General features: G+C 39.5%; 4 protein-coding genes across 4 annotated transcripts; 3 read left to right on the top strand and 1 right to left on the bottom strand.

The window, feature by feature from the left end:
* Positions 1-336: 336 nt before the first annotated feature.
* On the bottom strand, positions 337-714 carry CLUP02_16649 (uncharacterized protein; the record flags this gene model as incomplete). Its single annotated transcript, XM_049295567.1, has 2 exons — positions 337-570; positions 637-714. 2 exons carry the CDS (start codon positions 712-714, stop codon positions 337-339), a joined length of 312 nt encoding a protein of 103 aa, XP_049152714.1.
* Positions 715-1,230: 516 nt separating this feature from the next.
* Positions 1,231-2,707, top strand: CLUP02_16648 (uncharacterized protein; the record flags this gene model as incomplete). Its single annotated transcript, XM_049295566.1, has 9 exons — positions 1,231-1,353; positions 1,410-1,433; positions 1,543-1,639; positions 1,750-1,885; positions 1,964-2,076; positions 2,163-2,239; positions 2,281-2,367; positions 2,417-2,460; positions 2,557-2,707. 9 exons carry the CDS (start codon positions 1,231-1,233, stop codon positions 2,705-2,707), a joined length of 852 nt encoding a protein of 283 aa, XP_049152713.1.
* Positions 2,708-2,822: 115 nt separating this feature from the next.
* On the top strand, positions 2,823-3,254 carry CLUP02_16647 (uncharacterized protein; the record flags this gene model as incomplete). The annotated part of the gene is made up of 1 exon (XM_049295565.1): positions 2,823-3,254. One exon carries the CDS (start codon positions 2,823-2,825, stop codon positions 3,252-3,254), a length of 432 nt encoding a protein of 143 aa, XP_049152712.1.
* A 1,995-nt stretch (positions 3,255-5,249) lies between these two features.
* Positions 5,250-8,381, top strand: CLUP02_16646 (uncharacterized protein; the record flags this gene model as incomplete). The annotated part of the gene is made up of 5 exons (XM_049295564.1): positions 5,250-5,844; positions 6,439-6,900; positions 7,155-7,525; positions 7,673-8,189; positions 8,263-8,381. 5 exons carry the CDS (start codon positions 5,250-5,252, stop codon positions 8,379-8,381), a joined length of 2,064 nt encoding a protein of 687 aa, XP_049152711.1.
* Between the last annotated feature and the right edge of the window lie 5,674 nt (positions 8,382-14,055).

The following is a 14,055-nucleotide window of genomic DNA, read 5'->3' as shown; positions in this document are numbered from 1 at the left end:
GGAAAAGGAGACGACTTAGTAAACGGGCCCGAGGTCGAATTATACCTCTAACCGTAGTAGTTAGATCGATAAAAGAAAAAGAAAGTTAGTATCGGATTAGAAGTCTAATTCGACCGCGGTATATAGCTAACTACGTAGGGGCTAATTAGGGGCCCTATTTACGATTATCGTAGCTAGCCTAACCTATAGTTAGAACCTCCTTTTTATACCTACGCAAATATTTATATAGTTCAATTAATCTCTTCGTTAAATACGGTTCGAACTAACTACCCTGTAATAGGGATACTAACAGACATCGTTATTCTCTGACCACTCCCCCAACCATATGACGATGCTTTACGATTGATAAACCAGATCCATGGTCGCGACCTGATGGCCCTTCTCGACGTTGTCCGTTTGGTTGATGCAGATCGCATCAATCCATAATATGCGAGCTTCCCTGTTCCGAAGCTGCTTGAGGCACGACTCGAGATTCGGTCTTATGGAGAAAGGTTTCCATGCAGAATATCCGGCATCTCTAAGCCAGATTGAGCATGACGCGTCTTGCTGACCCCAGGTGTAGGACAAGGGCTGGTATGATGGTGCTTCTTAGCGCAGACAGACAATCACTTCGGCGCAAAGCTTGGTTGGTTGCACATCAGAAGTTGTCAAAAGCTTCAGCAGTCTCATGCACTTTCTTGGATCCGGTAGTGCTTTGTATTCATATGTCGACATGGCCGGCGGATTGGCCGTGCGTCGAAGGCAAATGGGGAACGGTTGTCGGGATGCTCACATTTTCTCAAAGCCCGAATCTAGGATGCAGCTCTTGAAGCGAGTGTCGTGCTACCGATCTAGTGGGGAGGAAGGATCTGTATGTTTTTGTCGACGTATATGATGAGCCTCTCAAAATTTGGGTTACTTCCGCAGAGTATGTTCTGCGTCAAGTGACACGTAACGCGCGCTGTCAAGCGCCTGAGACACAAGCGAGTACGAATGACATACTCAGATCTACAACACCAATCATCACGTTATGTGAAATACTGAGACCAAGGGATGATGTGGCTCGAGTAGAACCGGCTTTGGCAGGTCTGGTGTAACGTGGCTTCGGTGAGAGGAAGTGGTACTCAATGGCTCTTTGCATGTCCTGGGAAAGAATAGATAATATGGTCCAATAAACCCGAAAGATGCAATGTTGCATATAAATGCTGATACGTGGTCTGCTGCCAACCCAATGAGAAAAGCACTTCAAATATGCAGTCACATAGTTGGCCAGGTACTGACTGGCCGACTCTGTTGACACGAGGCATTATCGATGAGGCTGGTCCTGATGACTCGCGAAGTTCATCACCAGATTCCGTCATTACATCTCATCTTGTTGGAACTTATTCGACAAAAGATAGAAATCAAGTCAATGATGTGCGAGATGGCAGTTGAGAATCGATAAGCGCAACCCCGTTCCCTCTCTTACTCGTTAGAGATAAGGTAGACAATAGTGGCATTAATAAGAACAGTCCCGTCTGTTTGAGAGCAAAACTTTCGCTTTGTGAAGAACCGTCTATGTAGACTTACGGCTCCCTGGGCAGCACAAAGGCCTACATCAGAAAGAACTCCGGAGGTATCACTATAGGTGCTTGGTATCTGAGGGCCTCTTCAGGCTTTGGTGGATGAAAGATGAGATTTTGAGCCTGACCACTAAGAATGGAAGACTTGATACTTGATCTGCATCATTTATTCTTCATGCTCAATTTCAGACTACTGAGCACCCATTAGCCAGCATGAATTCCGAATGTGGTCGTACCTGTCCAGCGAGGCGTTCAGCTGGGGCCATTACGGCCAACCGGGCCTTCTTCAAGGACAGCCAATCAGAGCCATCGTTCAAAGATATAGCAGTGGGTGCCCAACTATCGTAGCCTGACGGCAATTCCCTTCCGTTTGACAACGGCCCGGCTATAGCCGTGTCACGGGTTTGATCAAATTGCCATAGGCTATGGCGCTTGAATCAGGAATCGAGACACAAAAACAATTACCTTACTACGAACATCTTGCAAGGCACAGCAGCTGCAGATGCTTGGGGCTTTCCAGCCGACTTGGCGTTCGGTTTGTCCAAAAGACCTTCGCATTTGATAGACCATCGAATACTTGTTATATTACAACTCCACTATCGCGGCTCGTGCCACGCTTAGCGAGTCAGCCGACTACCTTCGGCATCGCAAAAGCCGGAGAGTACCCATACCTTCAAGTCTTCACACTTTACCCTCCGGTGCATTGCATAGCTGACTTGAGTCTAAACTGCGATTCTAGTCTCGACAAGTCACAGCCATATGCCTCAGAATGTCGCACACTCAAGAACATCTGAGCCACTACGTTCCCGCGGCCGGGGACTATCTTGTGCATTCAGCTTTTTGAGCCTGTCGATAATAAGACTTGTCACTTTCAGACAAATAAGGCGAAACAAGAAGATGTAGACAGCCAGAGTGAACGGTGAACCCGACGGCGGGAGATGAACGATGGGGCCGTCGTGAAGTTAAATAAAGTAGTATTCCAGAAGGCGGAGCAATTCACGGCCCGTGCGGCTAGTTCGTCGTATCATGTTGCGATTTTGAAGGTGAACATTAAGGCTTTCCGACAACAAGCTTTTGGCTTCACGATACCATTTGATGAGGCGTCGTGTCAGACACTAAATGAGCGTAAGATGCGTTGTTCCACATTTTCAGCAGCGGCTTTATAAATGCCCACTTTGCGGCGCTCTCGTTGAATCTATCCTTCCGCATCTACCCATTCTCCAGAACCAACTGCCAACATTTATTCCCCGAAACAAATTAAGCCCATCACATCATTTCAAGATGCGCTCTGATTTCCTCCTGGTCATGGCGGCTACTTTGGGCTCTACCGCCGCCCTCCGTCGCTTTTGCGAGCACACCAAGGCCTCGGAAGGCTGGTATCACACAACTTCATCCGATACACTCGACATTCTCGCCGCCGACTTCTGCACGTCACCTCAGGTCATCAAGGAGTGGAACAACATCCAGAACATCAAGCCTGGTATGAAACTAAAGGTGCCGTGCCACTGGAACGCCGGCAAACAGCGAGACTGCGCCAAGAATTCGGCGTATGATGGCGCTTACGTGGTCGTGTCCGGCGACACCCTTAACAAGATCGCCTATGACTTCTGTACGACTGCGGATGTGCTGCTGCAGAAGAACTCGGGCCTGATCAAGAACAAGAATCTGATCTACCCCGACTGGGTCATCCAAGTTCCTTGCAGCTTCAACTGACCGCAGTAAGTGGCGGACGTGTGGAGGAATGTTGCAAAGGGAAAGGGGCCGAAGGGCATTTTAAGATCAATACTACTTAATTCTTTGTTAATGATGCCATTAATTTTCTTGTTCAGACTTGATTGAGACTCAGCGTTCCAATGCCTCCATGCTAGGATGCTTGGGTTTGACCATGTATCTCTAGTCATGAGTGTAGCTCAGAACCCCTACTGGCTATCAGTCGCTCTGGTTCTTTGATCAACCAGCAAGGGAGCAGCGCAACTGGTCGCCATGGTCTGCCTCTCAGTGGCATACTTCACCGTAATCTGTATCACGACAGTGTCTAACTGCGGCCGCTGAGGTTAATTTCCACCACAGTAGTCCCACTCCTGTAATGCTACTCGTGCTTTAAGAACAGGCGACATCGCTAGGCGTTTGGTCTCCAAAAAAGGGCCGTGCAACCAAGTCCGATGTTGCTGCAGATTCGCAGAATGATCTTGAGATAGGCTCAAAGAATATTCTTGCAATCGATATATTATTCGATGCATTGAATGCTCACCGCCGATGTGCTGGAGACCATAGCTGCCGCAGTCGTTGTTGTTGTAACCTGTCAATGAATCAATCCATCACTGCCAAATCAGGTTCCATACTCCTACGTCAGGTATCATTACTCTCAGTATTATCGGCACCGAACAAAAGATAATAATCGCAACGCGACCTCCCAGCTGCGTTCCAGAAGGTACAAATCCCAGAGGACCTTGTCATTGTTGCCAGTCTTCGATTGTTAGACAATGCGGCCGCGATTCAAGACAGGATACCGCCGCTGTGCTCAACACCAGAAAGGTCACGGCCTACGTTGCATTTTCTTCGTCATGTCTCCACGCACCTGAGTCCAATATTCTTGATACCTTCCTGCTCCATATGCTCATTACTGCGTGCCATAACTCGTGACAGCTTTTGATAGTTAGCCTCGCGGGCAGTTTGCTCTAGGTCCCCCAGCCTCATCCTAGACCAACACACCCATCTTGCCTCAGTAATGACCGAGCAGCTGCTAGACAATGGCTGTGTTTTTCAGTCGCTGTGATACATAGGTCAGCCTGTTATGGGCTGAGGTCCCGAGGATCCTCATGGCCATCGATGTAGGTGCACGCAAGCCCATTACCATGTGTTGAGACCAGAGTTCCCTCGAAAGAAGCCTTGGGCAACATGCAGATCCGAGATTCAATGTAAGTCAGCCCACCCACTTTTGGGCCCTGACAATATTCAGACAAACGCCTTGCAATCACGCGTCATCGTCCGCGCATTTTTGCACTGGGTGAACAAGCCTTCTAAAGCCATTTTTTGTGCAAGCTGCGTGGAATAGTACTCTGGGATACCGTATGGAAAGGCGTAACGGTGGATTCTGATTGTTGAATGACCAGCACATAATTGGGATAGGTCAATCTGCGCAGCTGCAAATATTGCCGGGATACAGTAAGAGACCTGCAGGTGACCTTTGTCTGCGAATCACCAAAAGTAAGGCTTGACAATAGCTCACTGATAACAGCAACGTTGAAATCAATAAAGATACTGTTCGAGACAGAGCTGAATGACGTCCTGAAACGAGATGTCTCTTGGTGGGTCGACAGCCTTGTCGCTGAATAGAGCGATACTACGACTTAAGACGACCAAAGAGACAACTACAAAAGCGATGACGAAGAAAGTGGTGGTGAAGAATGTGAAGACGAAGAAAGTGAAGACGGAAAAGGTGACCACGGAGAAAGCAATGACAGGGAAATACTTCCCAAGAGCGATGAACCAACGCGAAAGAAAAGCCAAGGAAGGGGTGCAAATGTTGAAATAGTGATTGTATTAAGGGCTTTGAGTCGCCCAAAGGTGTGTTGCATGTTTAAAGTTGATGCTTATTTATACAGCCTGATTGACAGTGACGCAGACAAAACAGCTGCCAGAGAGCTGAGGATTACGTCGAAGGCGTCCCTCTCGGCCATCTCGGCCCAACACCTTTTCACCAGTTTCATGTGGAATATTTCGGAGTTCCTTCCAAGAGACTGTCTGGATTCAGGTCCCGATGGAGTCAAACAAGAGCTAGAGATAGAAGGCCCACAGACTTTCGACTCGATCGACTTTGCTAAGACATGGCTCCGATCCCAACTTCGCCACCGTAAACTTACCAAAGTCATTCGAAGCATGAAATCATACGGCCTAGGGAGCATAACTGACATCCTTCTTTGCATGATCCCGGCACTCAGTTCTAGGAATCTCTTGCCTGACCAGGGAATTCCCAGATTGATGCCTCGTGTTGGCCCTGGGCGTGGATGGGTAAAAACAGCGACCTGTCACAAGAAGCTCGTTGAAACGATTAAGACAAAGGGCGAGAAGCTCAACGAAGATGACAAGTTGAACGTTGCCATTGCTGTGGCTACAGTCGACTTCTTGTCCTCCGCTCATGAGCCGTATCATGAACAGATGACGCCTCCTTCGGACTTGTGTCGAGAGCTGGAAGCTATTGAAAGACATCTCGAATCCCCCAAGTTCGCCGGCATCATGGCAAAGCTCGACCTGTTTACCGCTGCCAAGACCGTCACGAAATATTTTCCAGAATTCTCGAGAAGTAAGCGAGTCCAATGAATTAGACAAAATCTTCGCAAAGAACACTCTTGGCCTCACGCGGCATCACCTGGCGATGATCGCGGCGGGTGTTGATGTAAGTGACACAGAATCCTGCAACTCCCAAAACGATTGCGTTTGGCTAAAAACACGATAGTCTGTGTATCAAACTTCACACCAACTGAGTCAGGATGATCTGTAAAGTCTTTTTTTAAAGTTTTGCAACCCTTCAAAGACGATCGAGCTTTACTAACTCGATGTGTAACGCATCAGAAGAGGTTTCAAGAGTCGGCGATATTTTTGGTTGGACTCCGTATCATTATGGATATCTCGCTGATGACCCTGAATTCAACATTTTCATGGTTCACCCAACCGTCAGTCTGGACCGACCGCTTGCCTAAGTTACTGGACAGCCTAGGCCGGAGTCCGATCCATATCGCTGCCTTGTTTGGGAAATCTAAAAGCCTCGCATCTATGTTGAGTGAGTTGAGTGGCGAAGCGCGTAAGAGCGTAATTCAAGCCGGTGGACTTGACGACCTGACTCCTCTCAATCTGGTCTCGAAAATTGGAAACTTGGGGTCCCTTGACTTCTTGAAAGAACACGGCGGAAAACAATCTCTTGAGAAGAAGGACTCTTGGGGCCGCCAACCACTTCACATCGCCTCCAGGCTAGGACATACGAAGTTGATCACCCAGCTTCTGCATATGGGATCGCGTTCAAATGAGCTCGACGAGGCTGGAAGATTATTTGTTGACTACCTTGTGGAAAATGCAACAAGACAAAGAGACGATAGCGTCTCTCAGACGCAGCAAAACACCGATTCCTCAGTCACTGGCTCTCCCAATGTTTCTGAGAGCATGTTCAATCCCTGCTTCAACGCACTTTTGAAGTTTGCGATGGATCCAAGCTGCCGGTACAGCAGTGGAAAATCATTCCTTCATATTGCAGTTGAGGTTGCAAACGACGATAGCATCCGTAGTCCAGAGGGGAAAGGCTTTAACATCGAAGCCCAAGACAAGAATGGGTGCACGCCTTTACGCTATGCGATTATCGGCGGCCGTACTGAGGTGTTCAAATTCTTTCTGCATGAATGAGAGCAGATTCATTAGCAAAGGACTCTCGCGGCATCACGACACTCATGTTCGCCGCTGGAAAAGAAAGCCTCAAAGAGGTCGCCAAAACACTGCTTAAAGGGTCCAGAGCGGTCCCTTTAGTCGGCACTGACTTAAACAACAGCTGTACAATTCATTACGCTCGTGGCAGAAAGATGGCTCAGCTGCTTGTATCAGAACATTGCAATCTGCTGGCAACAGATTCGGAAGGAAGGACAGCCCTACACAGGGCGATTGAGCGCAAGGACCAAGATGTTGCGCTCTATCTCTTGAGCGCCGGCAGCCCTGGCCAGGTGCAAGAGAATGCTTTCGACTATAGCCATGAGTCCTTGCTGGTCACAGCTTGCAAACAGGGATTTTCAGAAATTGTCCCAGATATCCTGAAGCAATGGCCCAAGACCATAAATGCCGAGGACTCTAGCTATCAACAGCCGCCTATTTCATGGGCTTGTGAGAGTGAGCATCACGATATTGTCAAACAACTACTTCAACATCAGGGCCCTGAAGTAGATGACGTGAATCAGGCCGCTCCAGGGTGGAGAGGGTATACTCCAATACACTTTGCGGCTGATGTAGAAGACTCACAAGCCTTAACTCTCTTACTGAAGAAACCATCTGCTAAAATTCATCAAGAAAGTCTATGAGGCGAGACCCGACTTGACAGAGCACTGTTTGATGGGAGAGTAGAAGCTGCTCGGTTGCTTCTCCTGCATGCACAGACATCAGACTCCCAGAGACTCCGCCGCCTGAAGGAGTTCACCTTCTCCCAATCCTCTCAGTTCCACGGTTTGATTGGGAACATGTTGCAAGCTCTGCTAGAGACCACTTTAATTCTCTCATTCCTTCATGAGCTTTCTGTCCAAGAGCTTCCAGCCAGCGCTCAAAAGGCATTCGACAAGTTCGCGGGCGATCGAAGGCAGGAGACATGGGTAAAGTCGAAGACCTCTTACCACGTAGCAATCTTACTTCGCGATAAGAAGCTTGTGCAGATCTTGATAGATCACAGTGTTGATCAAAATGGCCTTGACGAAGACAATTGGTCCTCTAGGGACTACCTGAAACGTTTCTGCCTCGAGGAAACCTTCAGAAGCCTCTACAACCACTCGAAACCTGGGGAAATCGATAAGACACCCGACTATAGGAGTCCCGCCACCCTAATTTGGGACCAGTACAAGGAAAGCCTCCAAGTCACTTCCGAACCCGTCGATGGCCATGATAAATACCCAACCGTCCACGGTATGTCATCACTATGCAATGGTTCACACATTCAAATGATATGAATGAATATCTAATTCCAACAGTGATGAAGGTCGTCAGGCAATCGCCGAACCTCCTAAGAGGGTGTATACGCGCCAACCACAGTATCCCTTCATCGAGAGAATATTTCAATTCGAGGTCGAAGTCCTTCGTAACTCCAATTCTCGGTAAATTGCTTCCGACTCTATCACCTTACCTCTGAGCGCCGAAAATTGATAAGTCATTGCAGGATATTGGGAATCGGGTTCTGTGACCCGAGTCTTCCAAACAACATCTACTACACAATGCTAGGTTGGTTCAAAGGATCGTGGGCGTATTACAGTGATGATGGGGAGCTATTTGTTGACAATGGCTATGGTCCTATTCCAAGCCCAGTGTTGGTATCCCTATTATAGGGTAGTTAGTTCGAACCGTAGTTAACGAAGAGATTAATTAAACTATATAAATATCTGCGTAGTAAGTATAAAAAGGAGGTTCTAACCGTAGGTTAGGCTAGCTACGATAATCGTAAATAAGGCCCCTAATTAGCCCCTACGTAGTCGGCTATATACCGTAATTAAATTAGACTTTTAATCCGATACTAACTTTCTCTTTTTTTTATTAATTTAATTACTATAATTAGAAGTATAATTCGACCTCGGGCCCGTTTACTAAGTCGTCTCCTTTTCCCCCTTTTCTTTACTCTTTTTATATAACTTATCCCTCTATTTATATAATAACTTTTTTATTACTTATAAATTACTCTAATCCCTTATTTAGTACTACTTTTATAAAAGCGTTTATAAGGTTATTTTTATTATTAATTTAATAAATCTCGAGTATCTTGCGCCTTTTATATAATTACCTAAGGGCTATAATATTAATTATAAGCCTCTTTTCTTTTATTATTCCTAATTTAACGAGGTATTTATATAGTAAATAAGAATTGATATAAATAACCGTTAGAATAAGTAAAAAGCTAATTCGATTAGTAATCTTTTTTAGTATTATTAAAATTATATAAAAGAGGTTAACGCTGTTAATTATATTATAGACCTCTAATACTAATATACTTCTTATTACTTACTTATTTTTAGTTAATAAATAATAGATTATATTACTATATATAATAAATTCGCTCTCGCTTATACTCTTATTAACTAAGATAATAATATACCCTAATTATAAAATAAGGTCGTTATTATTTATAAATAATTTATTAACGAAGACGTAGAGCTTATTAATTATAAAGTTAATTAGGTAGTAAACAAGACCTCGATCGAGATTCGTTTTTTATTAATTAAGCCGCTTATTAAGTACCTCGACGTCTTATTTAATTAAATTTATAGTTTATACTACTTTAGCATAGTTAAAAGTTATCTCGGGCTAATAAATACTTATAATATATACCCCTCGTACGAGCTTAGCTTTATATTACTTTTTAATATTAATTACGTTCGGATTAACGAGGTTAATTTTCTTATCCTACCCTTTTTATTAAAAAACGACGGTTTCCCTTTTAATTATAAGAATCCCGCTATTAAATACTAAGGGTATATTTATTATAAGGACCTCTTTTAGCTTTACTATAAAGCCCGCTTTCTAAAGCTCTTTATCCTTTTTTTTTATAAAGTTAATATTAAATAGGCTTAATATATTATTAGTTTATATTCTAACGATCCTAAATTAATTACTTTTATACTCCGTAATTAATAAGTACGGGTCGTACGTAGAAGTAATTATTAATAGTTAATTAATATAAAAGTCGTAATAAGTAGCTTATTAATAAGTACCCGATTCTACGAGCTTATATAATAGCTTAAGTACTTTAATAATCGTACTTTCTAAGTACTTACTAACTATTTCCTTTAGTAAATAGGCTAGGATTTTCCTTATAAGCCCTATAACCAATTAAGTATAAGCCTAGGTAATATTACGGCTTTAAATCTCGTATCCCTTCTTCCGTAATAATACTATTAATACTATTATTAATTATTAGTTATAGCGCTATATAATAAGCGATTATATAAGTAGTGTCGCCTTTTTAACGTCGCCGTACCCCTGAATTACGTATCTAAACTTCTTATATAGCTAAGGTATTCTTTTCCCTTTAATTTTATAAACTATTCGTAATTTAAATATACGAAGGTTTATATATTTTTCTAAGTTATATAAGATAAATCGATAGACCCCTCGATCGTAAAGAGTATTTATTTTAATAAGATCTAATCCCTTATACGGCTTTTTAATAATTATAATTACGCTTTTTTTATATAATTTAACCGCTAGCTCGAAATCGGCTTTTTTTTTTACTATATAAAAAGTATTAATTACCTCGTTACTAGTAATAAATTACTATATTAGGGCTTACCGTCGTAGTCTTCTACGACGTCTCACTAGTAGTATTAGTGCCCTTTTAGTAATTTCCTTTTCCTTATTATTTATTAATATTATTATAATAATTTCGTTAAGGATAATTTCTTATACCTCTACTATAAGTTATATAGTTTCCCCTAGCTCTTTTTCTTTTTATAAGTTAAAAATTACCTTATTAAGATCTATATAATACGGTTTAACTACCGTAATTAATACTTTAAATAACTAGTTATAATCTCTTATAACTATATAAAAGCGCTCGTTAACGGAAATTAACTTATATAGCCTAGCTTATTATTAAGTAATTTCGCGCTATACTTATATATCCAAATTTAGTAATATATTTAAATTACCCCCTATATCGGGCCTATTATGTATAATAATTACCTTATTAATTTACCTTTTTATACTTACCTCGCGTAGTACCCATATTACTTTTTTAATTACTTAGGCTCGTTAATTTACGCTTAGTAACGATAATAAGGCTAAGGTCGTTTTTAAATATACTCTAAATACTAATAGCGTTAGTATAAGTCCGTTAGGCCCTATAGTATCGTTATAATATTTAAGTACTATCTAGAGGTATTTATCGTTAGTAAAATCCGGATTTTCCTCTTTAATAATTCTAAACGCCCTTTTTAATTACTAATATACCCTTTCTACCTTTTTAATACTATAGTACGCTTTAATAAGTACGACTTTTAGTTATATACTATAGGCCGTCGTATTATCCCTAAATTTTATTAACTTAAAACTAATACTAGCGTCGGTTTTAATACTATTTAGCGGTCTTTAGTATATATTAATCTAGTTTTTTCGTAGGGCTACTTATACTATTTTTATTTATAGATCCTAGAGGAATTGCCCTATTTAGAAAGATATAGTTACGTTAATTATATATAATACTAGCTAACTATTTAAATAGAAAATATTAACGACGATTTCCTAGTTAAAGTTAAGCTTATTACGTAATTTAAACTTAAATTTACGTAAGCTCTGCGCATTTATTTAGTATTAGTAGTATATTTTTATTAACTACTTTAGCGCCCCTATTTCGATATTATTATTATTTAATTATTTTAAGAAGTTATATAGCCTCGTAACTAACGGGTACTTAAATCTCTAGTATAGTTTTCTAAGCTCACTTTCCGTTAAGTAATTAATTAACTTCGTATTATTAGTAAAGTTTATAAACGTATACCCTTATCGTTGTTCGACTATTTTAAAATACTTACTACTAGAGATTCTGTTCCTCGTATTATTAAATATAATACCTAGTTAATTTATATTTTTAAATATAAAAGAAATAGGGTATTAATAAATAAAATATAAAAAGTTATTATTCTAAAGTACGTCTCTACTTCTACTATACCTAAGGTAACGATTTCCTTACCTAAATTAAAACTAATTTTTATAATACCCGCTATTAACGTATTAAATATTATTAATACGATCTTCTATAGCGCTTAGAATTACCCTTTTTTTTTAATTAACTATTATAATACCCTAATATTTAGGATAATCCTATAGAAATTATCTAGGCCGTACCTTTTACTTATATAAAATACTTATACGAGCTTAGTATTCGAGGGATCTAAGTAGTATAAAAAGAACCCCTCTAGCTACCCTTAGATTTACTTAGTACTATATTCTTTCTTTTTAAATATTAAGAGAAATAGCGTCTTCTCTTTAATTATTAAGAAAATAAGCTTCGGCCGTATTAAATTCGCCCTTTTAACTACTTCTATATTTATTATTTAAAAAACCTTCCCTTACTATCCGTAAATAAAAGCTTACTTATTAAGAGCTTTTACTACTTTTTATTCGTTTAGCCTCGTATATCCTCTAGAGGCTAACGGGGCGAAAAAAGAGTAGTTAATATTATTAATTTCGTTATAATCTAATTCGTTAGTATAGGGGGTAAGATCTTCTTTATTTTCCGAATCTTTTATAAGGGGTATATACTTTAAGCTACTACTTTAACTACTATTACTAAGTTCTATACCCCTAGATCTATTTTTATATATAATAAGGAATTAGTTAAACTAACGAGGGCTAGTTTTACTATTTATTATTCTTAACTTTTTATACTATTTATACGATTTAATACGCTCTTTTTTAAAGTAGTTACTTAATTAATATTATTTTCTTTTATAAATATAGTATTACTTTTTTTATTACCCTACCCATAAGTTAAATCTCTACCTATTTAACGAATCTAAGCCTCCTTATTAATAATTACTATATTTAGCCTCTTTTCCTTTCTTATTATATATTTAATTAACCTAATATTATTAATAAGGGCCGTTATATACTTAGAAATAGGTTTAGTATAGTATTCTTATTTTAATATTAAAACTAGATCTTAGCCTTAAGTAGAGCGTCTCGTAGTCTTCGGGTGCTTAGTATAGGGTTATTTTTATTTTTAATATATACTAAACTATGGTATAGAAATATCTAACTTTTTACTTATTTATCCCCTTATTTAGTTAGGTTTTCGCTAGCTTATTAATTCGATTAATAAGCTCTTTAAGGATTTTTACTTACGATTTACTTTTTATTATCTTAGCTATAAATATAAAAAAATCGCTCGTAGCTTAGATAGGAGCTCTAGGTTCTTATTATAAGTCTCGAAGCGGCTTCGGATTACGTTAATTATATTAAAAAAGTCGTTTTAATTAAGATTATATACCGCTTTATAATAGTAATTAGAGGCTTTACTTACGAGTACGATATTAATTACTAAATAGTACTAGTATTCCCTAATTCTGACTTTTTTATAATAATCGTAAAATATCGTTAGGGTTTCTTATAAGACCTCATACTTCCCCTTAGAGTATAATTTCTTTTTTAAAAAGATCTTTTTAAAGTTTATAAATTATTTTATATTTACCGCTAGATTTTTAGTATTTATATATAATCCCTGCGTCGCTATATATTATTAATAACTTCGGGTCGTTTACTTCTTTTCTTATTAACTAATTAGTACCGAATTTCGTATTAATAGTAATAATAAGTTATAAATCGAAATAAGCGGAATTATTAATTATTATACTTCTAGTACTATATTTTGCCCCGGTATATCCTTTTGTAATAATAGATTTTCGTTAGTAATTATAAAAAGGAAATCTAAGTCGTTTACCCTTTTTTTAAATTTATTAAAGCGATTATACGCTCTATTAACCTATACTTAGTTCTATAATACGAAGTCCTCTTTTATAATTATCGCTATTAATATTTTATATAGTTCTTATAATTATAATTATATTAGTAATACCCCTAGCTTATAGAGGAATTTATTAACTACTTTTATAATTCCTAGGCTTATGCTTATAAATTATTTATTAAGCTAATAACTAAGGTCGTTTGTAATTTCGTAAAATAGGGGTTACCACTATAGCCCCTTTTTCTTATAAACCTTAGTTAAATAGATTAATACTACGTTAATTTATTTATTATTAAGCTTATTTATAATTTAGTATATCCACGT

This window comes from Colletotrichum lupini, chromosome 9 (genome assembly GCF_023278565.1).
Source record: "Colletotrichum lupini chromosome 9, complete sequence".
In the NCBI taxonomy this organism is placed as follows: Eukaryota; Fungi; Ascomycota; class Sordariomycetes; order Glomerellales; family Glomerellaceae; genus Colletotrichum; species Colletotrichum lupini.
The sequence above is the reverse complement of the archived record's forward strand: the minus strand, read 5'-3'. Positions and strand labels throughout refer to the sequence as shown.